The sequence below is a fragment of the Scomber japonicus genome, chromosome 23, assembly GCF_027409825.1.
Source record: "Scomber japonicus isolate fScoJap1 chromosome 23, fScoJap1.pri, whole genome shotgun sequence".
In the NCBI taxonomy this organism is placed as follows: domain Eukaryota; kingdom Metazoa; phylum Chordata; class Actinopteri; order Scombriformes; family Scombridae; genus Scomber; species Scomber japonicus.
Genome location: NC_070600.1, coordinates 3,214,856 through 3,238,764, shown reverse-complemented (window position 1 = coordinate 3,238,764; position 23,909 = coordinate 3,214,856). Strand labels below are relative to the sequence as shown.

Sequence of the window (23,909 nt, the reverse complement as noted above, 5' to 3'; positions counted from 1 at the left end):
ATAATTACTTCATCTGTACTGAGGACTAATTTGATAAAACTCTGAGAAGTCAGACAAAAATTGGGCATGGGGCCAGGAGGACAGTACACTATAACAAATAAAACTGGCTGTAAAGTTTTCCAGGTTGGGTGAGAAAGACTGAGAACAAGACTTTCAAATGGTCTGGGGTTGATTATTAGGTTAAAAATATAGTTTTAAATACAATGTTTTATATCAATTGCTTTGAACAAAAACGTTTTTCTTGACTTATGAACTTTGGAACATTGAAGTAGGCATCAATATCCATTTTTGATAACCCCAAAGTTAATTCACATTGATGGTCTTACTCCTGACTCACAGGAAAGTAGTTAATAGTCATAGTAAATGCTTTTCTGCCCCCCTCCCCTCTCTGTTTGATATTTAAGTGTATGAGGGAAGTGGTCAGTGAGGGACTCTCACATAAAGCTGCAGGGGTCTTTGAATACAAAAGCCTCTGCACCCTCTCCTCTGAGACAGGAGCTCCTCCACACCCTGCAGGATGCCTGGAAACATCAGATCAGGTAGCTATTTCAGCAACAGAACTTTGCATGAATGGTCTGAAAGAAGCACTGTCTGTCCCCTTTCTGCGTGTCATACTGTTTTCTTCCTATTCACTAGTCCATTATGATTTTATCTCTTCAATTATTATTCAAAACAAACTTTTTTTGAGGGCATGACCTCAGTTTTATCAGTTTCTTTAGAACACAATGTGCTTCAGAGACTTGTGTTTTATATATGTTTTTGTCAATGCAGCAATGTAGTTTTGTTTGTTTCTCTGTTATTTCCTTTGTCTTTGGTCTCTCCTAGTGCCTGTCGTGTGGGTGCTGTTGGTCTGTCTGTTGTTCTGCAGCAGACTAACCAGTGTAGATGCAGCTCCAATCTGTACCAATGCCCAACCTGTGTGCCATGTCCTCTCCCTGGCCAACCTATTTGACCGGGTCATCCAACACTCAGCCAGGATGCATGGCATTTCAAATGACCTTCACTCCGAATTTGTAAGTCTATTTATGCAATTTGTATGGCAATGCTTTTCTAAATGATGTTTAGAGAAAATACATTGGATTTCATTTTGTTAAAACTTACCACTAAATGTGTTACATGGACTATTGCAGCTATTATATCCAACAGATCTATCTATCTATCTATCTATCTATGTGTGTGGGCCTGTAGTATATATATATACATATACATATGTATACACACACATATATATTCAGATTCAGCAATCTGTTGGTGTTGTTGGTGGTCACCGGATTAGCAGTAAATGCAGAGGCTAGCTGAGTAGTTTATTATAAAAATGCTTCTTTTCTAATAAATTCAATATAGAGCAGACCTATCCATTTGCTATTATTTCAAACAGCAGGCAATTCTATTTCATTCATCACCTTTGTACTCTATCCTCCATTGACATTTAGATGACACCTGACCTCTGATATTCTTTCTTCTTGTTTGTCATATCAGGAGCAGTACTTCCTGCCCAGTAAGAATCAAATCGGCCGGGTCAGTCGCAACTGTCACACCTCCAGCATCCTTACTCCAAATGGCAAGGAGAATGCTCAGAGAATGGCGGTGAATTAACCTTTATAAAGCTATTTCCTGTCATTGATGCACTGTCTACAGTAAGAATGTAGTGTTTTCTCATTCTTTTAAATTTCTCTAACATGTTTTTTATAATGGTTCAACTACTTCATATTGTTACATTCTGTATACATAGGTGTTTTTCTGATTATTTACGCACTATTTACATTATCTTTCTGTTGTGGCTTTTACATCCCACATTTACCAAACTATCAATGGCACATTTCAGCCATACCACACATTTTTGCATCAACCTGCCCTGTGTTCACTGTAGAGAGAGGAGCTGACTGAGGTGATTCTGAGGCTTCTGTTGGCTTGGAGGGATCCTCTTTGGCATTTCCACCAGAGCATGACTCACCACCATGATTTCAACAACTTCAGCTCCAATAAAGCTCTTGAGATGAGTGACATGGTGCATGAACTACGAAAAGGCGTAGAGAAAGTGGCTGAGAAGGTAGTGTGTGTCTCATATGAATGCCAAAATGAAATTAGGAGGGATGTATTTTACTTGAGCCCTGTAGCTCAACAAGACTATTGAGACCTAAGTTGCAACATAATTCTATAACACCGCACTTTTGTACACGCTGTGTAATTTAGCTTTCAGGGATGCAGTTTCTTGACAGGCTTCATATTCATAGTAAATGAGAATGAAACATTGTCCTTATATCACAGTACACATTTTTTAGAGCAGAACAGAAAACTACAAAAATACAAACATGAGACAACAACAATAGAACTTAACATAAAACAAATTTACCTGAAGTTACCAGAGAATTGTGTACTAATTACAATAAATGTTCATATCCATTTTCAACATGTCTTACAATAAATCTAATGAGTAGTGCACAGTCAACTAGCTATCATTGAGAGTGTGAGTGGCGCTATGCTAGAGGATAGTCATGGGACATGTGCCAATTACCCAAATTATAGTGTATAATTTGTGTTAACTGTGGCTTGGAATTGTACACTACTGACATGGATTAAATAATAATACAAAAGCAAAAATATCTCTTCAAAACATTTGTCTTTTAGAAATGGATAGGGTGAGCCATATGGGATTACAGGTTGTATGTACCCATTCAGGATCTGTGTATACTCAAAATACACAGTTATAAATGGGTTTGTTGTAATTGTGTAAAGCTGATATGTGTGTGTGACCTCTGATCCAGATGCAGATGCTGGGAATAAGTAACTCTGTCAGCAGCCTGGCTTCTCCTGAGGCTTTATTGCCATCTGACAGTGCTGAGTGGCGGCAGATGAAAGACTATGACCTCCTCTACTGCTTTCGCAGAGACTCCAACAAGGTCCAGAACTACCTGAAGATTCTTAAGTGTCGTATTGTTCCAGAGCATGGATGCTAAAGGGAGCCTGTCTTGAGCTTCCAGAAATAAATACATTGGAGTGGAGATGGTTTAGTTAGAAACAACATGGATAAAGCTGTAGTTTCTGTTGTGTTTTCTATCTGCAGGGTATGGGATGGTTAACTGATAAGCACGCATGTTCACTTCTATCACGAATGAAGTGCTACTGGAACCCAAAGACTCAGTCCGCCTTCATGCCTGATATTATATAGTGTGGACACTGTGTTGCCTTTAAAGACAAACAAAAAATGAGTTCAGTATAAACAGGATGGAATGAGTGTACTACATGCTATGACAGACTCATGTTTAATGTATTTCCTGTTTAATTATAGTAATACCATATAAAACATTTTAAGGACCATGGATGCAATGGTTTTTTTGTGTCATTTCTACAGATAAGAAATAACTAGTCAACTGGTCATTATGTGAGCATCATGATCAATGAAACAATCACCCATGATGCTCTGCTGATGCCCTGAGGACCAGTTGTTTCCAGGTAGATTTACATTTTTCCAGTCTGTCATAATACAGTACTCACTTGTCCATATGCACATTGAAATAGTTACAGAGATCAAAGTCTCATGTTTTTATTGTAGTCTTGTGATCAAAGATCACCTCATGGCCAATATGGACAAGAGGAACAATCAAAACCACTGATTACTCTTTCAATATAAATATGGACATGTGAATATTGTATTGGCTATACTATGCAGTTTAATGCAACATAAATGAATATGAGAAATCTCCTATTAATAATCACTCCCCTTCTGCAACTGCTATGCAGACTTGACATTGCAGTTATCTTGAATTCTAGACTTACAGACAAGATCCTTGAAGTACATAATGTGTAGAAATCTGCATTTATTTAAATGGTACATTTTACTTGAAATACTTGGGGCATGTGTCCATATGTGTATATTTCTTTTAAAGGTTTTTTTGGCATAGACGCCTTTATTTATCTGTAGATAGACAGGAAACATGGGAGAGAGAGGGGGGTGTGACATGCAGCAAAGGACCTCCGATCGGGATTCGAACCGGGGTCGACTGCGTATATGGTATGCGCTCTAACCACTCGACCACCTGCGCGCCCCATGTGTATATTTCTACTACCTAACACGCAGCTCCATTGACAGTCCAATAGAAAATTAGCAAAGCCTCAAAATTCTTCTTCTTTTTTCAACAGTCATACTCCTCCAGATCCAATTTACAAGATGACAAATCAATATCTATTCATTACAAGGTCAACATGAAAGCCTTTAATGTGTTTCTGCTAAACAACAATTTGACTGAACTTCTGTGTAAATGCTAAAATACAGACAATTTAATAATCCTGTGTGATTCGGAGCAGCATTAAAACTGCTGGCAAATTAGAGGACTCAGTTTTTAGAGGTTCATAAATTGGTTCTTAAAATAGTTATCAAAGTATTCTCCTTTAATCCAGTTTTTTACAGAATATATGCAGTGAGGCTGAGCACATATCTATTACATTTGATGATGTTTATTGAGTGAAAAGTATAAAAACCAACATAAAAACCGAATGTGTGCTGGTGTGTGATTTGAACTTCAGATCAGTGGTTTCATGATGTAGCTGCTATGGTGATGACCTGTGACGTTCCGGTGCTCTGATCTACACAGGAAACATGGACCGTGCCATCCCTGCAACATACAGAAATAATGGTAAAAAAGCTGTCACATCAGGTCACCCATGAAATGATCGCAGAAGGGCTGATACCTTTTCATGGTCACCACGGTGTCAATGTCATGATTCTCCTCTTTGGGCTGCAGGTCTCGCAAGATAATCTGTACATTGCACACATACACACAAACGAAGATAAATGTTTATTTAACTGCACCATTTCCCCAGTGACTGAATAGTTTAAAGGGCCATATCATGCAGATTTACAGCACAGATCATGCCAATAAAATTATCTGTTTTGGTCTAGGGGATTCACACCATGTTTTTTAACAGGCCATTGTGCATACAATACTTGCCTTAAGTCCACAAGAAGAAAAAGATTAAGAAAGCAAACTCCAGTGAACCTTTCACTGTTACATGGTGTAAAGTACAAAGAAAAGTCCAAGAAACAAAATACACAGTAAAGTAAAACATTGCATCATATGTGAAAATATGCTAAATCTGTCAAATGAAATCCTTGTTTGGAGGACAAATACTACTTAGGAAGAATGATATGCATGCTTAATCTGTTTTACACTGGAGAGTTTCTAACATGTAAACACAGTGAGCAGGCTGGTACCATGTACAGATCATGTTCAGCCTGGAATACCTGGTATCAGTTTTTTTCTTTACACTGTACAATTTGTCCAACAAGCTAAAATTCAATTTTAAACAACTTTTTATACATCTTTCTTTACAGTAAAAAATAATGTAAACATGTCTTTTAAATATACTGGTAATGCATAAATGGATTTGCTGAAATATCAAATATTCAGTTTTTTTTTGTCTCAGCCAGCTGGAGGGGAGTGTAATAAAATGTATGTTGATGGGTGTTTAACATCCGATGGAGTGTTCATGTTTTTCTGTACCTTTGCTAGCTTTTCTGGCTGCGCAGAAACAAATCTCTGGTAAATCTCCAGACAGAGGGAAGATAATTTCCCTAATCCATTTAAAATGTGATGTCTGCGAGCAGGGAGGGGCGTTCCAGATGGGAGGACAACAGTGAACACCTCAGCTCCAGATTCATCAACCTCCTGGAACATCCACACATCACACATTAGGAGATATTAATAACTCTTTAGATCTGTAAATAGAATCAAACTATTGATATTCAAGTACATGCTGAAAGTGTACCTTCACTAGTATGTCAGAGGCAGAAACATCCACTGTGACTGCCTCTTCCTCAGGTGCAATGCCATCTCTGCCAACCAATAAGCCAGCCTCAAGGGCTGCTCCCACAGCAATGACCTCATCAGGAGGTGCTGAGCTGAGAAGTTCCACATCAGGAAACATTTCACGGACCATCTGCTGCAGACGAGGGATCCTGGCTGAACCTCCACAAAGGACCACCTGAAAGGCATTAATCAAATGAAATGCTGCTATATGTTAAGGTTCATGCTGTGTTCACTGCTCATCCCCATTATTACAACAACTGTAATTGCAGTTGGATAATTTCAATTCAAAGTAAGGACATGTGGGTTTAAAAATATCTCATATGCCATACCTTGTTAATGTCACTGGTGGAGAGTCCTGCCTTGTCCAGCAACAGTCTGATTGGCTGAATGTTCTTGTTGAAGAGTGAGGAGCAGAGCAGCTCAAATCGAGCTCTAAGAAAATACCACAATGAAGCTGTCATGTTGGTTATAACCATTTACCCATCCTGACTTTGTCCACGAATTAGCCTCAAATATATGGATGAAAGAAGATTAATGCACATCAAGATGTATGCACACACAGCAATCTCCTAACACTATTCCTTGAGCACTTAATTTCTGCCTTTCCTATTATGCTAGTTTAGTTTTATTAGTTCTGTGTCACATATACATGAATGGAAAGTAAAATGGGGGGCAGTCTACAGTGTAGGAAGAGCAGTAAAGGAGACAAAGGGACAATGGGAAGGCAGTGGAACTACAATTCCAGAAGGGCAATCCCCAAAAATGGTAAACTATCAGTCCTGTTTGGAATTATTCTTTTTGAAAATACATTTTTTTTAAATATTTTCTAATCTGTTGAAAAGAACTGATTAGAGTGTTGATAAAGAACTGAGCCGATAAGGAGTATCAACACGAGTAGTAGTAAATAAAAAATGCTTTTAAAAATCCTAATGATAAGCCATCCCAAGAGATTTCATTTGAAAAATCCTAAAAGTACTGATGCTGTCAAAATAGACATAAAGCATTTGTGTAGCTAAGTACAAGAGCACAATGAGTAAATGTCTGAAAACACGGTCATGTAACATTCCGTGGAAATAAAAGAATTTCAGGGTGAGTATGGAGAATAGAAATTGTCACATGATAAGCCACATACATGTGGACCTTTTAAATTCATACCTTGAAAGCCAATCTCTTGGCTCTTCCTCCGCTCTCACCAGCATGTCATTTGCAACATCTACTTCATTTTGGAGACCCACTTCTGTGTTCCACAGCTAATACGTTTTTTTGTTTTGTTTTTTTAAGAAAAAAATTGTGATCTTCTTACTTTGATCCCTGTTATCTATGGTTTCTGAATTACAAGTTCTGATAAGTTTTAACACCAATTGTAACAAAACTCAGATGTATGCTTCAATTCCATGCAGCAGCCTGTTCTGAACACATTTAGTACTTTCAATATCTCATCATATTCTTACTTCTTGTGCCTTACATGTACTTGTCTTTTAGTTTTTTGTCTTCTTTTGTGAGCTTACCTTGAGACATTGCATTCGAAGTCAATGCCGTCATGCAGGGAATCAACAAAGCAGTTGGCTGATCCCAATGAGGACAGGGAGTGCTTGGCCATGTCTGCACCGTTCATCAGCTTCAGCATTGCCCGAGCATTACAGCTTACATCATGTTTAAAAGTGCTGCACCACAAACATAAAGAATAAACATGAGGATGCTAACACAGCAAACACTGGGTGTACACATTACTAGTAGATTACTGTGTAAAGCAAACAGCATGTTGTTAAAAAAAGCAAAACAAAAAAAAATTACTTACAATTAAATTCAAATTCATGGAAGTTCTGAAACCTATCTTCGTGAGTCATAGTTAATTTGTAGCAAAGTGTAATAAGTGCAAAAGCAGCCCAGAAGCAGTGACATCATATGCTCAGCAACAAACAGAGGCATGCAAAGAAAAGGATGTGCTCTGTAATGAAGGCGAATAAATGAGGTAGCCAGCTAAATTTCGACCTTAATGATTTAGTCATACAACATTTTGATGTTATCTAATTGGCTATGTTAATTTGTTACTTTTTAAACAAATTGACTTTTAGATCTACTGGATATAACTAATACGACATAAATGTATAGCTACTGTACTATGCAGAACACTGCACTCCCAGCATACAGGCCTACTTGTGGTTCCTAGTATCTCTAGTAGAATGGGAGGCAGAGCCTTCAGTTATCAGGCTCCTCTCCTGTGGAACCATCTTCCAGATTCGGTCCGGGGGGCAGAACCCTCTCTACATTTTTTTTTTTTTTTTTAAAGTATATTTTTTTGGGCTTTTTTGCCTTTAATGTACAGGACAGTGGAGATAGACAGGAAACAGGAGGCAGAGAGAGGGGGAATGACATGCAGGATAAGACCGCTCGGCTCAGGATTTGAACCGGGATCGCCTGCAACGAGGACTATAGCCTCAACACATGGGGCGGGCGCTCTACCAGTTGAGCTATGCTCAACCCCCCTCTCTACATTTAAGAGTAGGCTTAAAACTTTCCTTTTTGATAAAGCGTATAGTTAGGGCCAGCCAGACTTGTCCTGGACCAGCTTCTAGTTTATGCTGCTATAGGCTTAGACTGCTAGGGGACTCCCACTCCCATGATGCACTGAGCTCCTCTCGCCTTCTCTCTCTATCCATCTATATCCATTAACATTCACGTACCACTAATGCACTCAATAACCTAAACTTCTTCCCCCGAGTTGTCTGTGCTTTCTTGTCTCACAGGTAATCTGGGCCTGTAGACGTCCGGATGACAGATTCCAGTCCTGGACCTACTAGCTTCAATGTTGATTTTCAATGTTCTTCTCTCCTCTATCCTTCCTTTCTCTCCTCTCTACCCCAACCAGTCGAGGCAGATGGCTGCCCACTTTGAGTCGCCAAGTGCTTGCATGTGGGAATGCTGGGTCCCTAAAATTAAAACCTTAAGAGTACGGTTTAGACCTGCTCTATGTGTAAAGTGCCTTGAGATGACTTTGTTGTGATTTGGCGCTATATAAGTAAAGTTTGATTGATTGATAACAATTGATTGATTTAGGTTTCTTGTTAACTGAACTTTTTACCAATGAATAAAAACTATTCATCCTCACTTTACTTTTAATGCCCTTTGCACAGTACTGTGTATCATAGTGAAGTCATTCCTAAGTTTAACAGTGCACCATTTGAACATGGAGTTACTAAATGTAAGGAGATCTTTGAGGAGCAGCAGTGAGCTACTGAGGAGCTACCGTTTGAACTCAGCAGCAAGGTGCTGGGCCAAGGCCTGTGTGAAGCTCTCTCCTCCAAAGCTGTGGTCAGTGTGGGTGTTGAGAACCCGGAACATTCCTCCATTGACCTGCAGCACTGTCACACTCAGAGATGTCCCACCCAGTTTATACACCAGGACATGGCTGTCAACACATACATAAGCATGATTAATAGATGTCAACATCAGTCAATTAAAAAAAAGGTGGAAATAATATAAATAAGTATACCAAAAACACAAAATCATACAGCTAATCATATGATGGGATGATAGTAGGGCACATCACACTCTTTACGGCATTTTTCATGTGGTTTACATTGTTAAATTACTCTTCTTTGTAAAGAGTTGTTTTAAAAAAGCTTAATAAGAGACCTTCTTTATGGCAATGATGTGGGATTTCTGTATGAAAGAGCCTTGTGGTTCACAGTGTTTATGCTGCACACAGAGAGAGAGTCAACCAGGCAAAGAACTCAAGGTGAGTATAATAAAAGCTATCACAGTACATCAACAATAAGAGGAATTTTATTTAATCTGGTCTCATGCAAGAACATTTTCACATTTTTATCCTTAAACTCTGTCTTTTGTTCTGTGAGGTCTGGCACTTCACTAACAATATTTGTAAATCATATTTCAGCCTGCTGAATGTCACCTATTTCAGAGTAGGTGCTCGGTCATGAAATCCTATCATTAGCATAAAAAATGCCAATAAAATTAATGGTAAAGATTATTACATTGACACAGTGTGACAGAAGTAAAAAAGGAACGCTTTTACATAAATTTACATGCTAACAAACTTTCTAAAGCAAAGCACTCCATGACTAATATTAGTCGCGCCCACGTTACTGTCACAGACATATTAGAGAGAATATTATAGCCTACATGTGATGTTAACATTGTCAGCTGCAACACAACATAATACTGGAGAGAGACCTGCAGAGACACAGAGGCAGCTTACAGAATGAGTAGATTTCCTAGCAACTACTGCAATGTAGAAGTTGCTGCACCATGATGATGATTACGTGGTGAACAGGATTTTGGTTAAAGGGTTTTTCTCCTTATCTTTTTGTGACTCTTTAAAACAGTTCTAGACCACTTGTAAATCCCATTCGTATAGAAATTTTAAGTACAACAAAAATGATGAATACTTATTTTTACACCTTGATATGTTCCCTTTAATGAGATGAGTGAGAATGAGCTGAGTAAAAGCACATCTATCCCTCAATTATATCAGGACACGTTGCTCTTCATTTTCTGCATGCAGCATCATTGTTAAAGGTTCTGATGAGGATTGGTGCTGTACCTCTTTCCAGAAGAACAGTCCTGTCCAATGTTATAGGCCAATAGAGCAGCAGCAGGCTCATGGATCAGCCTCAGGACATGGAACCCTGCAGCTTCAGCTGCTGCCCTGCATAAAAAAGCAGAGGTAGACTTAATTAAAAGGTGTAACTGGATAGATTTCCTTGTCTCACAAGAAAATAGTAATTGTAGTAATAGTAAGTAGTGTACCTCAGAGCACGCTTCTGAGCATTTGCAAACTCAAAAGGGACGGTGATGACAGCATCAGTGACATCAGATCCCAGAGCAGACTGAGCAGTTTCTGTGAAAACAAGAATGATCACTCAACTTACTGTTTACTTATGCAGTATGAATCAGTATGTGTGTTTTTGACAGACTACCTTTCATTTTGTTGAAGATGAGTTTTGCAACATCCTCTGGAGCAACATATTCTGGTTGTTCTCCTGCTGTAATCTCATAATAGATCTTCTCTCCTCTGTTTACCACCTGAACATAGCACTCACTGCTCAGATATAGGATTCATTGTTTTTACCAGTAGAGATGGTTGCTTTAGGTTCAGACAAAACTTGTAAGTCATCAAGAAAACTCTACAATTATATCAACAGCATGAGAAAAACTAATGTAAATGAAGGAAAACAAAGGGCAGATTTTGAATGTTAAAAGAAATACAGACAACAAAGTTTTGGATTTGTTAACAAAAGAAATTCACCTGACACTTGGTCTCTGTTTTGTGAGTTTGTGTCTCTGGATCACCAAAGCTGCCCATTAAAAAAAACAGAAACAGAAAATATGAGTCCCTCTGAATAGCTCATTTTGTTTTGTTTTTTTGTTGCTATACCGAAATTGTACCGAACCATGACCCAAAAAACCGAGGTGCACACCAAACCTTGAATCTTGTGTGCCATTACTCTCCTACAACAAAGTAGTACTCCCCAATTTCATCAGGTGCATTATTATCTTATTTTGTTTGTGAACACTATTTGCTCCATACTGACAAATTACTTTGTTTTGTAATATTCAACAAGTGGGCTAAGATAACAAGAAAAATGGTTTTAAAATATGCAAGTAAGACAGTATGAAATATGTCACCTTCTTCCCAGCACTTGTTTCACTTTGACAACTGTGTTGGCAGCATTGCGAACCCGTCCTTGCTTTGCTGCAATACCTACAATCTGCAGAAGATAAAAATCAGTCAATAGCAGACTGGCAATAAACAGATATACACACAGCTCTGTAAAAGAGCTGTGTGTTTATGCTCTACACACAGAGCAGAGCAGAAGACAGTGAACATGGTGAAGTGCTTAAGTTGACAACAACTACACTCATTATTATTAAACAACTAGAGTAATTTATTAATACTATCTGTTTAAAAGAACAACACACCTCCAAAAACAACCAAATAGAGATCTAAGACATTGTCATTTTTAACAAGCTGTTTAATATTTAATTAATGAGCTAGTCAGCTGACTGATGTTGCAGAAGTTTGGTGGCTTGTTCAACAAGCTAAGGTGTATGACAAGATGCGTGTTCATGTGCTTAAGTTAAATAAAAAGGAGACATTTGTAGTCTATGGTTGTTATGTTGATGGCTGTTTTCAGGTTCCATATGATTGTCGACTCTTCCTAAGATAGAAACTATCTTACCACTGTACTCAACATTTGATTTACTGAATTGAAATAAGAATACGTACACAACATGAGCAGATCATGGGGCAAAATAACACAAAACTAAGGGGAATTTATAATGACTATTTATTATATAGTCATTATTTTCAAATATAAATGTTTTCTCCTTTGATTTTTTCCCCCTGAAATAAGAAAACAAGTATTTGTTCCACATTTTTTCCATTCTTTGGTATGTGTGCTTCACACCGTTCTTTCTATACTGATGAAACCCTATAAAATTAAAGCTTAGACTTTCCACTTTAATCTACTATCCACTATTTCATTTCAAATTGAATATATTGAGGCAAAGAGCCTCAAGAAAATCTGAATCTGAACTTACTGTATGTACTGTATGTGCACGTATGTGGGTATGAATAAAAAAGGATAGGTTTTACACAAACTTTCTCCAAATAAAGGAAATGGCCTACCTGGTATGATTTTTTCTGTACTATAGCTGGAGAACTGCATTTTTCTCATTTGGATAAAGTATGTTATGCTCTGTTTTTCTACATGTCTATTTTATGTACTGTTGCAGCCAGCCCAGTTGAGGTCGATAAAAAGGAAATTAACAGTGTACAGTAAATGGGGAAACTCAGGGTTTTTGTTTGGTATACTGTTGTTCCTAGCTACCGAGCAAGCCTTTTCGAGCCAGTTGTCAACCATCTATTTTGTCTTCTTGGTGTACATGGATGCTTTCTCCTCAGATATAACCCTGAAAGACTGGCTGGTTTAGTATTGCTTATTAGATGGTTCTGTTTAGGATTCATGTTGATGTTTCTTGGGTAAATTACCAATGTGAAGCAAGCAGGCTATAGAACAACTAAGTCCATCAACAGAAGAGAAGTGAAGCATATGTTGCACCTGTTCAGTGTCTCTGTACGCCACCACAGCTGGAGTCACCCTGTCTCCTGCATCATTAGCCACCACATCAGCCCGGCCATCCTGCACAAAACACACATTTCAGTTTCAAAAGATCACATGGTTTTGGCTGTATGTGAAGATGACGTGGATTGTCAAAGAACATTGTATTAGAAAGACATCAGTCCTGGGCTACATACTACATTGCTATTGATAAGTCTGCAACTGAAGCGTACCAAAAATAGTGAATTCTATGAATAAGTGTGGACCTCTTACACAGGTGTCACTACTGGTTTATCCTATCAGGAAGTAGAAACCACTCAATATAAAGCACTAGTGCATCCACTTCCATTTAAAGCTATGCAACAGAAAATAAAAACAGCCAGCCTGTGGTTAGAGAACTTCGCACATACTCATTGAAATTAGAGAGTTCTATGATAACTACTTATTCTATTGTGTACCTGCTACAACCTCTTTCTCGACCTACATCAATTAAGGGGAAGGAGGTTGGAGCAATGGGAACATGCAGGTGGGGTGCACAGACACTCCAGAAAGGCACAGCTCCCTTAGCAGGGGAGGAAAAAGTAGCCCCATTGTCATCAATACAAGATTCAGGTTGCCTGTTGGACCACCCACAGTCGTCTGGAGAACCCATTGTAGAACACAGCAATACATGGGCAGTCAAAGCTGTTGTGCGGCAGTCGAAGCTATCATGGCAAGTTGTGATCAGCAATGCAACCCCCCCCCCCCCCCGATAAGGGAATCAATAAAGAATTGGACCAACAGGCAGAATCAATCATGGCATTGGTATCAATATCCATCCCTACCCAAACTCAATTGAGATGGTTTGGGAGGAGCTGGACCATAGAGTCCATGAAGGAACTCCTTCAAGACTGTTGGAAAAGCATTCAAGGCAACTATCTAATAAGGTTGGTTAAGATATTATCAAGAGTGTACAAAGCTGTCACCAAAGCAAACTAAAACATGAAAAATGTTTGTTTAACACTTTTGTGTTCCCTTCATGATTCCATATGCCTTATTTCATAGATAAGATGACTTGAGTTCTACAGTGTAGGCTACAGTTCTACAGTAAAGAAAACACATTTAATGAATAGGTGTATCTAAACCTTTTACTGGCCCCCACAGCGTAAACCAGTGTACAGCATCACCTAGCAAAAGTATAGTGCAGTGTGACTGTGCAGTCCTACTAGAGTCAGTCATGGAAATGAAATGCCAGCCATAACGTTTGCTGACGATGTTCAGATGTCATCTTCCTGTCAATAATGAAAAAAGCAGTAATCCTCACTTCAGAGAAGCTGCAAAAGGCAAACCTTTAACATTTTTTAATTATGTTTAACTTAAATGATTCACTTTCATTAAAACTGTTTGGCGATTAATGTTCTGTTGATTAAACACTAGTGAATAATAAGGAATGGAAAATCTCAAGCCGTTTCAATTAATAGCAAGCATCAATATTTACACTGTAATATTAATAGCAAGCATCTGCAGCATTTTGTGCGGCTTAGCGGCTATAATTCATCATGCTGTCATGCTGATTGACAACAGGCTGTCCAACTTCTCTCCTAGGGAAATTCACACTGACCCGTGGAACACTATGGAACAATATAGAAAAGATTACAAGTCAATCATCCAAGCAAACCTTTGCTGCAGGTTCCATTATAAATTGCTTTGAAACATTGAATATATGCCTACTTTTCGTTAAGAACGTTACCAGCTAGTGCTTTGCTTGCAATTTTAAGTATCCAAATAGAAATCTACAACTGTATTTAGACTTTGGGGGGGTGGTCATATATCAACCGACTTCACGCTTAGGCTATTCACCATAAGGAGGTTGTCGCTTGTTAGCAGCTAACAACCGATGCTATTTCCGCTGGATTTGGGAATTAAAATCCACCACTCTCGTAGAAATCAGACAACTGAACTGTGGCCGACTCACCTTGTATATTGCCACACAGGCGCATGTATGACCGAAATGAACTCCGATCGCAGCCATGCTGAAAAATCAATGGACAACACAGGGTGCCGCACCACGCGGCTCGTCTTCCGCTCAGGATCCACTAGTTCCGTTTTTAGCGACATTTCCTGTAGTATTTTCAGAACAAAAGCATATTCTATGACTACAGACTGTATAATATAAAAGCATATTCTTTCAATATTCTATGAATATGCTTTATCAGGACTCTGAATCGGATTAACATCGTTTAATGATAACATGTATATTAGAAGTACAAGTAAAAATAATGCATATTACAGTGAAAATTGTCCTTTGTGAGTAAAAGTGCTGCTTTCAAATTTCTACTTGAGTTATTATAGCCTATAGTACGGTGGCCGGGAGGTGCAAACCAAGATTACAATATGTGAAACACTTTTACAAAGCTTGAGACAAATTTACATTTCGGAACATTTTTACATATCATAAAACAAAATTACATTACAATAACACATTTACAAGTCTCAAAACAAATGTACATTTTAGAAAACAAATTAACAAGACACAAAACGTTTTTACAAGCGGCGAAACACTTTTACAAGTCCCGAAACAAATTTACAAATATCAACCATCAACCAGAAAGGGAGTGCTAAATGTGTGAGAGCAAAGCCTCCTTATAACTCTGTGTTGCCGCAGATTACACCGATCGTACGCTGAAGGAGCAGGCTCTTCAGACTTCCTGTTTTAGTAATTTTGAGTATAATAGTGTATGTGAGAGAGTATGATAGTAAGTGTGTGTGACTATAGTAGTGTATGTGAGAGAGTATGATAGTAAGTGTGTGTGACTATAGTAGTGTATGTGAGAGAGTATGATAGTATGTGTGTGTGACTATAGTAGTGTATGTGAGAGAGTATGATAGTAAGTGTGTGTGACTATAGTAGTGTATGTGAGAGAGTATGATAGTAAGTGTGTGTGATTATAGTAGTGTATGTGAGAGAGTATGATAGTAAGTGTGTGTGTGTGTGTAACTATAGTAGTAAGTGTGTGTGACTATAGTAGTGTTTGTAAGAGAATATGATAGTATGTGTGCGTGACTATACTAGTGTTTGTAAGAGAGTATGATGTAACATGTGAGAGCAAGTATGAATTATTTCCTAAACGGCCCCTCATAAGATGTAGTGTAAAAATGCTTTGAGTGGTCATAACAACCAGAAAAGCGCTATATAAGTACAGTCCATTTACCATAATATTGTATTAACCATTCTGTGACTCAAATTCTGGAAAAGTTACTTTGTTGACATGTGGCATTGGACCACTTTGAAATCAGTTTATATTTTTCCGCATATGGATCCAGACCTCTGAAACAGCTACATGTGTTAGCAATTGGAATACAATTTTCTACCTTGAGAGCACACAGACAATGACATGCAGATAGTGTGAGCCTCAATGCAATGTTCTTCATGACAGCGTCTGAGGTTGCTTCAGTTTACCTTACATACAAACCACAATAAATGCCATATATACAAAGTGTCATAATCAACTCTTCAAAATGACTATATACAAAATATCATACTCCTCATTTATACAAAAGTGTAATGATAATGATTTTCATAAATCCAAAACATATTATCTTTCTCAATTCTTCTTAACCTATCATTGAGTAAAAATATGAATATCTAAACGAAATAATGTTTTTTAATAACCCTGTGCAAAAATGCTGTCCTAAGAAGTCCTATTAATACAGCCACATTTTCCTTACTTTGATCAGACATTATCTAGAGATGTTTCAAATATGCTTCTGTTATTATAAACTGTAAGCAGTAAACTGAGGAGTGGAATAAGTGTCCTCCGGAAGACACATTGTTAATTTCAGTCAGATCTAGAGATTCAAGTTGTTGCTCTGCTTCATTTTCCTTGTCAGTGTTAAATTCTGTTCTTTTCCATACACGAGGACTACAGAATTTCTTAAAACCCAACTGGGTCATAGTTTATTGATAAACTCTGGCAGACAGGTTATCAAGGTTACAGCAACCGCGCTAGTATAAGGTGTATTCCTAAATTAGTGTGTGCTGCATGGGGATGCTCTAGTCTCTCAGAGAAATGGATAGTACAAATTTAGGTATTATTTATTTAGCAGGAGGACTCTTTATAAAAAGAGAGAGAGAGAGGGAGAAAAAGGTAGGAGAAAGAGTGGGATTGCCTTGGTAGATGACATGTGGTCTTTGTTCGTCCAACTTAAGTTATGGAACATCATTAGTTGTGATCATCAAGTTTTACTATTGATGTTTTAACAAAGTACACTATGACTTCATACATATTGACTTTAACTGCAATAGCTTTACTGTACTTTTATCATTATGTGACAACACAATTTAACAGCAAGCCAAATTCCATACAATAAGTAGTTTCATGAATCAAGAGTGAAACTGAAAAAATAACAAAACACAACAAAATATATAAACAATGCAAACGTTTTAGAGTTAGAGCTATGACAAAGTAACTATGGCTTACGGCATCATCATACACATTTTTAATTAACCACAATGTAAGAATTTATACTATAAATGTCAATTGAATTACAATAATGATGCACATGCACTTTACATTTGACCTGACATACATACATATAACCTGCACAACATATATCTGACAAAGTTTATGAAAGCATCCTCATCACAAATATCATTTATAATTCAAACAAAATGGTACACAACATAGAAAGCCACAGATGATGCTGTCACAAGCTCAAACGATGGGATGGCAGTAGATGAGATGTGTCTGCTCCTTGATCTGCTTGATGTCTGCTATTTTAGCTATTTTAGCAGACTGAGTTGGTCAGGCTCAGATAATTGGTTTCTAATGGCAGAGACAGAATCTGTAAAATAGTTCTGGTTTTAAGTGATGGTTGTCCTCTGAGGGGATCTAAACTGAAAATGTAACATTAAAGCCAATATAATATCTATGTTTTGTATCAAAGGTAACACCGGTGTTGTCACAAGTAAATAAATACATTCTCTGCTGTAAACTGTAGAAAAAGTGTAGCAAGGAGCACAAGCAGGGAGGTGGCAGCATAAAGTCTGACCAGCAAGAGAAAAGCAGATAAAACTGTGAACAAAATAATATATTATCAGAAAGGTAAAAGACTAATATTTCACACAATTACACAGATAATTTGGTTGTAAGTCATACATTTTACCTTTGAGATGACATTGTTTTATTCTCTCTCAAATTCTTATTTTTGTTTGATGATAAAGACACAAATCTGATTTCATATACACGTTAGCTATTTTAACAGCTGTGGTTGACAAAATGCATCAAACGCATCAGGAGCTGTGAGGACATCACTTTCCTTGTTTCCTTTAGACTGGAAATCACAACCTAAAACAGCATAGTTGCTTCTTGAACCATTTTACGTCATCAACCCAGAGTTCATTGTGCACATATGGCTTGATTTACTAAGATCCCAAAAAAAGGGTACTAAATTGCATGTGCAGTGCAACAGATAGCACAAAAGTGCAATCTCTTAGAATGCATTTTGCCAGTGATCTATGAAGAGTAACTGTGCAAATGACAACAGGGTGCACAGAGCAATATTTAAATTGTGTCTTCATGGAGAGTTTGGACAAGCAGAAATCTCACAAGCACAAAATGAAATGTGATCCCATGTAATTAGAAGTTCTAGTGGAGAGGTTAACAAATGTATTGAGTTATAGCAAAGAAATATTACCAGAAAACACTGTATGGGTGTATTTATGACACCAAAAATATTCCACTCTGTCCTCCTGTGTGTATTCTGTCATTGTGCCTGTCTCCTCCTCTCCACAGTAACAGATGTCATCAATTCACAGTGTGTAGCCAGTTAATACCTGACCTTCAAACTTATTATTTATAGACAGTTACCATCAAGGTTTGTTAAATCACAATGCGTGTGCTAAATAACATATTTGCATTTTCTCCCCCCTGTATTTTGCAAAATGTCACACAATGAACAGACAGTCAGGACTCCTCAGCTCTGGAAGGTCTGCAGAATCGAGTCTTTTAAGTTATTTCATAAACTTTTTTTTTTTTTTTTTTAAATGCCTTAATCTTGATGTAAGCCACAGTTTTATGTTTCAAATTCCACTATGTTTCATTTATTTTACTGCGTTTATAATCATTTTATTTTTATTTTTTTGTGTTTTATTTTATGGTATTCTCCAAACCTGTAATGTGGTGATTTGTTGTAATTTTGTTTTTCCTATATGGAAGGCACTTTGTAACACAATTTAAGTTGTGTAGTGCTATATACTGTAAATAAGCTTTATTACATTCTTAAAATAACACCAATGATATTAGTCATATTATATTACTGTTCATGCTTAATATTCACTTCATGCAGTTTGCATGAAATTAAGATTTCACAAGGCAGCTACAGAATCAGCATTAGACTACCTAGTGATATGTATGTATGGGAGTTCTTTATCTACCTGAAATGGATCCCTGAAGTAGTGTTGTCAGTCTTTGCCTGAAGAGGGTTGTATTTTAAAAATGAAACATTGAGCAATTATTAAGAGGTATTTATTTTGTAGAAGTCAATTATACATTCAAATACAAGTCAACATTTTAAAACATGCTTCCACCTCATCAATAAAAACACCCCATACATATATTTATCTAATCAAATATCATGTAGTTAGAAAAAACAGTTTAAGTCATTAAAATAACTTTATAGGCAAGTAATCTAAGCAACACACGGCTATATTAAAAACAGCTAAACACCCTGCAGCCCAAGTATTTTCTCAAATGAAATGAAAATGTACATCCTCCTAAATGTGATATTGCTAGTTGTTTCTGTTAAAAGAAAAGTGAGAATCTCCTGTAGAGCCTGTCATTTTGTTGATTAAAGGTGTGAAGAGTAAGTGCTGCTGTAGCTGAGGCCATCACTGTGGACAGAGAAAATGACATGAAAGCACAATGCAACAGAAAACAAATCAGCTTCTGCTGTGACAATCAAATGTGACATTACTGGTGGAGAGTGATGGAGTAGTTTCAGTTAAAGTAATGAAGAGGTAAACTCACCAAGTTTGGGCTCCGCTGAAAATTACATGTTTGGCTCTGTTAAGAAAAGGAAATAGCATAGAGCAGTTTTTACACACAAACTGGTGAAGAAAGATCTGCATTGACCTCATTAATATGCTCCTTGTTGTACTTGTGTGGGGGTACATGCAATGAGTGGCGTGTGCATTATGTGGATGTTCTATGTGTTTGAGGTCATTTATTTATGTATCAGCTTGAGTCCAAGACAAATTTCCCTGAGTGGACAATAAAGTATATCGTATCAATTTAAGATGGTTTCAATTTATGACAGCCATTCCTTCTCCACCCACATTTCTCTTAAGTTTGTTCCTGCCTTTTGCCAGGCACGGGTTATGTGAGCATTACACACACATTTTGGCATCTCATAACTCACCCCAGGCATAGTGTTTCATGAGGTTCGACCCATGAGTGACCTGGCAGCTGTACTTCTCTCCACTCATGGGTTTGAAGGACACACTCTTGGTCAGATGGAAGTGCCAGTCCTGTTTGAAGGCCAGGTCAGTCTGCTTGGCACCAGATATTTCCTCTCCATTCTTCATCAGCTGGATGTTGATGTCAGGTGGGTGGAAGCCACTAACATGGCAGATCAGGGTGTTGTCCTGCCCAAACTCTCCTGGACTGCTGCTGTACACCTGAACCTTGGGTGGAGCTATACGCAACATGGAGAAGGTAATGATATCAATCTACCATGAATTACAGTGTGCCTGATAAAACTTTACAAACAACAGTATTTGTATGAGCAGCAGCCTGAAATGGGCACTTCAATGAGCTTCAATAAGTAAGCTTCAAAATGTTCTATATGATATAGAGAGGTAACTGAATTCGGTTTGATGAGTAGGAAAATAATATGAATAATCTGCTATGGCCTTCACTACATTTTGCTCTTCAATGTCACTATCAAACCACCAAACGGATATGTTTTCAAAGAATTCTGGTCATACATGCTTCGAGAATATAAGACAAGAAGCAAGAAGTGGTTCTGTAGGCTAGTTGTGGCCTTTTATGCACTTGTCATCCTCATCCATTTATGCAAATACAAGTCAAGTGAACTTCAAAAAGAAAATGGGAAAATAATAATATTAACATTAGCTGACTGAACAATGAAGAAAAGTCTTACTGTCTCTCACAATTAGATGTTATTACTTTATTTTACTGAAGAATTTATTTTACTGATGATTTAGAAATTCACCCTCTGAATGACAACTAGAGGGAGCTCTCACTATAGAGTGGGCATGACAGGAAATCGAAACAAAATCTACATTGTTGAGGGGAATTCCACTGAATTCAAAACACGACAGACATGTTTTATAAGTTTCCTCCTTTACATTTGACTTGTAAATTTGCCTCTTGGGCTTTTTAACAGATTACCTTTTTTATTGCCTGCCTTTGTTTCTATATGTTAAATATATTATCCATGTTGGATATTAAAAACAGCAGACATCCAATTAATCTGTGATTTAGTTTACTTGTAATCATAATAAATAAAGGACATTTCACTCGATATGCAGTTTGTGGTATTCTTGAATGAAATGGCATTAGTTAAATTATACCAGGTAGATCAAAAACATGACTTACAGTATTTGGAGTCCACTGCACAGTAGACAGCCATCAGAGATGCAAGACACAAAATGGTCTTCATGTTTGTTCAGTTCTTTTGTATTTTAGTTTTGTAATGTAGGAGGTTGAAGGATGCGTCCGTCCACTTTGTTCAGAGATCTAAAATGAAGTGAAAGTGTAGAGCAGAGCCAGATAAACCAGTGCTCTAAGACTGCCCACTACATCACACCAGCCAATCATTAATTTATATCACACTGTTGCTGGGTAAAATAAGACTAAACAGGTTTGGTTTATTATGGACAGAGAATGTTTGTGGAAACTCCCTGAAAACCCACATTCACCACTCTCATGAGACTAATTAAATGCTTGATCATAAGATATAACTTGCCCCCAATGTCATGTCATATGTACATATGTTGTACATAAGTCAAGTCATGGCATTCTTGACACCAGCAATGGTATTCTGATCCTTTACTCAAATATGACAATGAAAAAGAAACCCACTACAGCTGTTTTCACTGTCCTTCTGCTTGTGTCTAATGTAAAACTGTTAAAATAGAATAATAAAACAACTGTCACAAAACAGTCTAAAACATTTGATAACAACAATATAGCAATCCTAAATGCAGTATGACTAACCTACTCTGTGGAACAAGTCAACACAAATCAGCAGTCTTCCCCACTTAAAACCCCATTGGTACATTAATTGGTGAGACCGCCACCCATTGCAAGATGGAGTCTATAGTTTCATCTGCCCGATCACAAATCATGTATGTATGTGTTTGTCCAGACAAACGTGAAAAAGCCCTAATATCTGGTTAGAAAATAAGGGAGAGAGAGTGGGGGAGCTTTAAAACAAAACTGAAACCAAACATTGTTGTATTTGCTCTGTATTTTATTATCATGACTTACTAAGTTAAAGAAGACAGAAACAACTCTCCACAACAATTTTCATCTAATATTAAAGCAAAGACTCTGTCTGTCTGTGAATATGCAGTAAAAGGCTAAAAAGTGTTTGGTTGCAGTGTTTTATAGAGGTGATTTGACTTTCGTGGGGCATTCTGCATCCTAAAATAAGATTAGATCAAATACAATAAGAAAAGAGGTACTTTATTAATCCCCTAGAGGTGAAACTGAACATCACCCTTACACAAAGACAGACGACATACAGGAAAGAAACATATAAGACTCAGGCAGTGCAAGATAAGTACAAGGCACCACATCAACATCAAATCATTCAACAACAGCGTTCATTAAAAAAGGTAACTGCATCAGGTATAAAGGACCTTCTAAATCTTTCTGAAGAGCACCTTGGAATTACAAGTCTGTCTCTAAAGGAGCTCTTCAGCTCACTAAAAACACTGTACAATGGACGGGCCTCATTAACCCTAACCCTGCTCCTGAGTTTCCTACCTATGCTCTTTTCTCCATGACCACCTCTAGTCAGGAGGCAGGTGATTAGTTGCCAAACAAGGCTGGTACCATCCTCTTCCTCATCCTCATCCTCTCCTTTATTAATTTACCTGTCAACAGATGCATTCATTGAGTAAAGCTCCACCTAACTCATCTGAGAAAGGAGGGGATGTAGTTCTGTGCCGAATAGTGCATTCACATTGTAACTTCATTTCTGGTGATTTATGAATCAAATATACTTAATTCAAGCTATAATGCACATAACTATACAGAAACTATACAGAAAGCAGTCTATCAGAGAGTGTTATATACTCACAACATGACATCTTAAAATAATTATTCAATGCTCTAGGTTTTCAATGTAAAAGTCCAAATTACCTCATGTTGCCTCAAACATGTCTCTATATCGCCATCTCTTGGCACTGGTTTTATTTTTTCAATGTCACAAAACCTGAAAGTAGCAATGCCATGTTTTTGTCATTAAAATGCACTGCCAAAGTGTACTCCAAATGACTAAATTATGTGTGTGTGTGTGTGTGGGGGGGGGGGGGGGGGTCAAATAACAAAAAAGCAATTGAAAACAATTAATATGACCATTCCCTTAAGGGAAAATAAAGTTTTAAACTTTATTTCTATTGAGAAGAGTAAATAGTAAGCCATGAGCCCACATAATGCAAAACAGAATAAGCACCACCTAGTGGCTGCAGAATGAACTAAAAGTATTTTGGCTTTCCCCAGAACAGAACACCCAATCCCACTACTAATACTGAGGCTGTCTTTCCAAGGAACATTGCACACTTGTAAGGAATTTATATATTTTGTAGATTTATATAATTTCAGATTATTTTAGGGATTCTTTATTGTATATAGATTTTTTAAATCACTTCGCCATTACAAGGCTACTGTGGTGTCAATTTTAGGGACATCAATAAAATTGACCTCACCTTACCTTACCTTAACAAGTTGTGCAAGAGGCTGGAGCGAGGATGGGATTTGAAAGAAATACCAGGAACAAATGGAAA

At 37.5% G+C, this 23,909-nt stretch overlaps 3 protein-coding genes across 3 annotated transcripts; 1 reads left to right on the top strand and 2 right to left on the bottom strand.

The window, feature by feature from the left end:
• Window positions 1-517: 517 nt before the first annotated feature.
• Window positions 518-3,069, top strand: prl2 (prolactin 2). Its single transcript, XM_053313893.1, has 5 exons — window positions 518-539; window positions 826-1,013; window positions 1,480-1,587; window positions 1,871-2,050; window positions 2,766-3,069. The coding sequence occupies exons 1-5, from the start codon at window positions 518-520 to the stop codon at window positions 2,955-2,957; spliced, it is 690 nt and encodes a 229-aa protein (XP_053169868.1). The 3' UTR covers window positions 2,958-3,069.
• Window positions 3,070-3,798: 729 nt separating this feature from the next.
• On the bottom strand, window positions 3,799-14,954 carry hspa14 (heat shock protein 14). Its single transcript, XM_053313890.1, has 14 exons — window positions 14,847-14,954; window positions 12,893-12,973; window positions 11,457-11,539; window positions 11,077-11,125; window positions 10,748-10,853; window positions 10,578-10,668; window positions 10,372-10,476; window positions 9,055-9,216; window positions 7,316-7,471; window positions 6,137-6,239; window positions 5,767-5,982; window positions 5,502-5,666; window positions 4,690-4,757; window positions 3,799-4,613 (listed from the first exon to the last, which is right to left on the bottom strand). The coding sequence occupies exons 1-14, from the start codon at window positions 14,901-14,903 to the stop codon at window positions 4,535-4,537; spliced, it is 1,521 nt and encodes a 506-aa protein (XP_053169865.1). The 5' UTR covers window positions 14,904-14,954; the 3' UTR covers window positions 3,799-4,534.
• Window positions 14,955-19,382: 4,428 nt separating this feature from the next.
• Window positions 19,383-21,650, bottom strand: b2m (beta-2-microglobulin). Its single transcript, XM_053313900.1, has 4 exons — window positions 21,493-21,650; window positions 20,291-20,566; window positions 19,900-19,935; window positions 19,383-19,763 (listed from the first exon to the last, which is right to left on the bottom strand). The coding sequence occupies exons 1-3, from the start codon at window positions 21,554-21,556 to the stop codon at window positions 19,922-19,924; spliced, it is 354 nt and encodes a 117-aa protein (XP_053169875.1). The 5' UTR covers window positions 21,557-21,650; the 3' UTR covers window positions 19,383-19,763; window positions 19,900-19,921.
• Window positions 21,651-23,909: the final 2,259 nt, after the last annotated feature.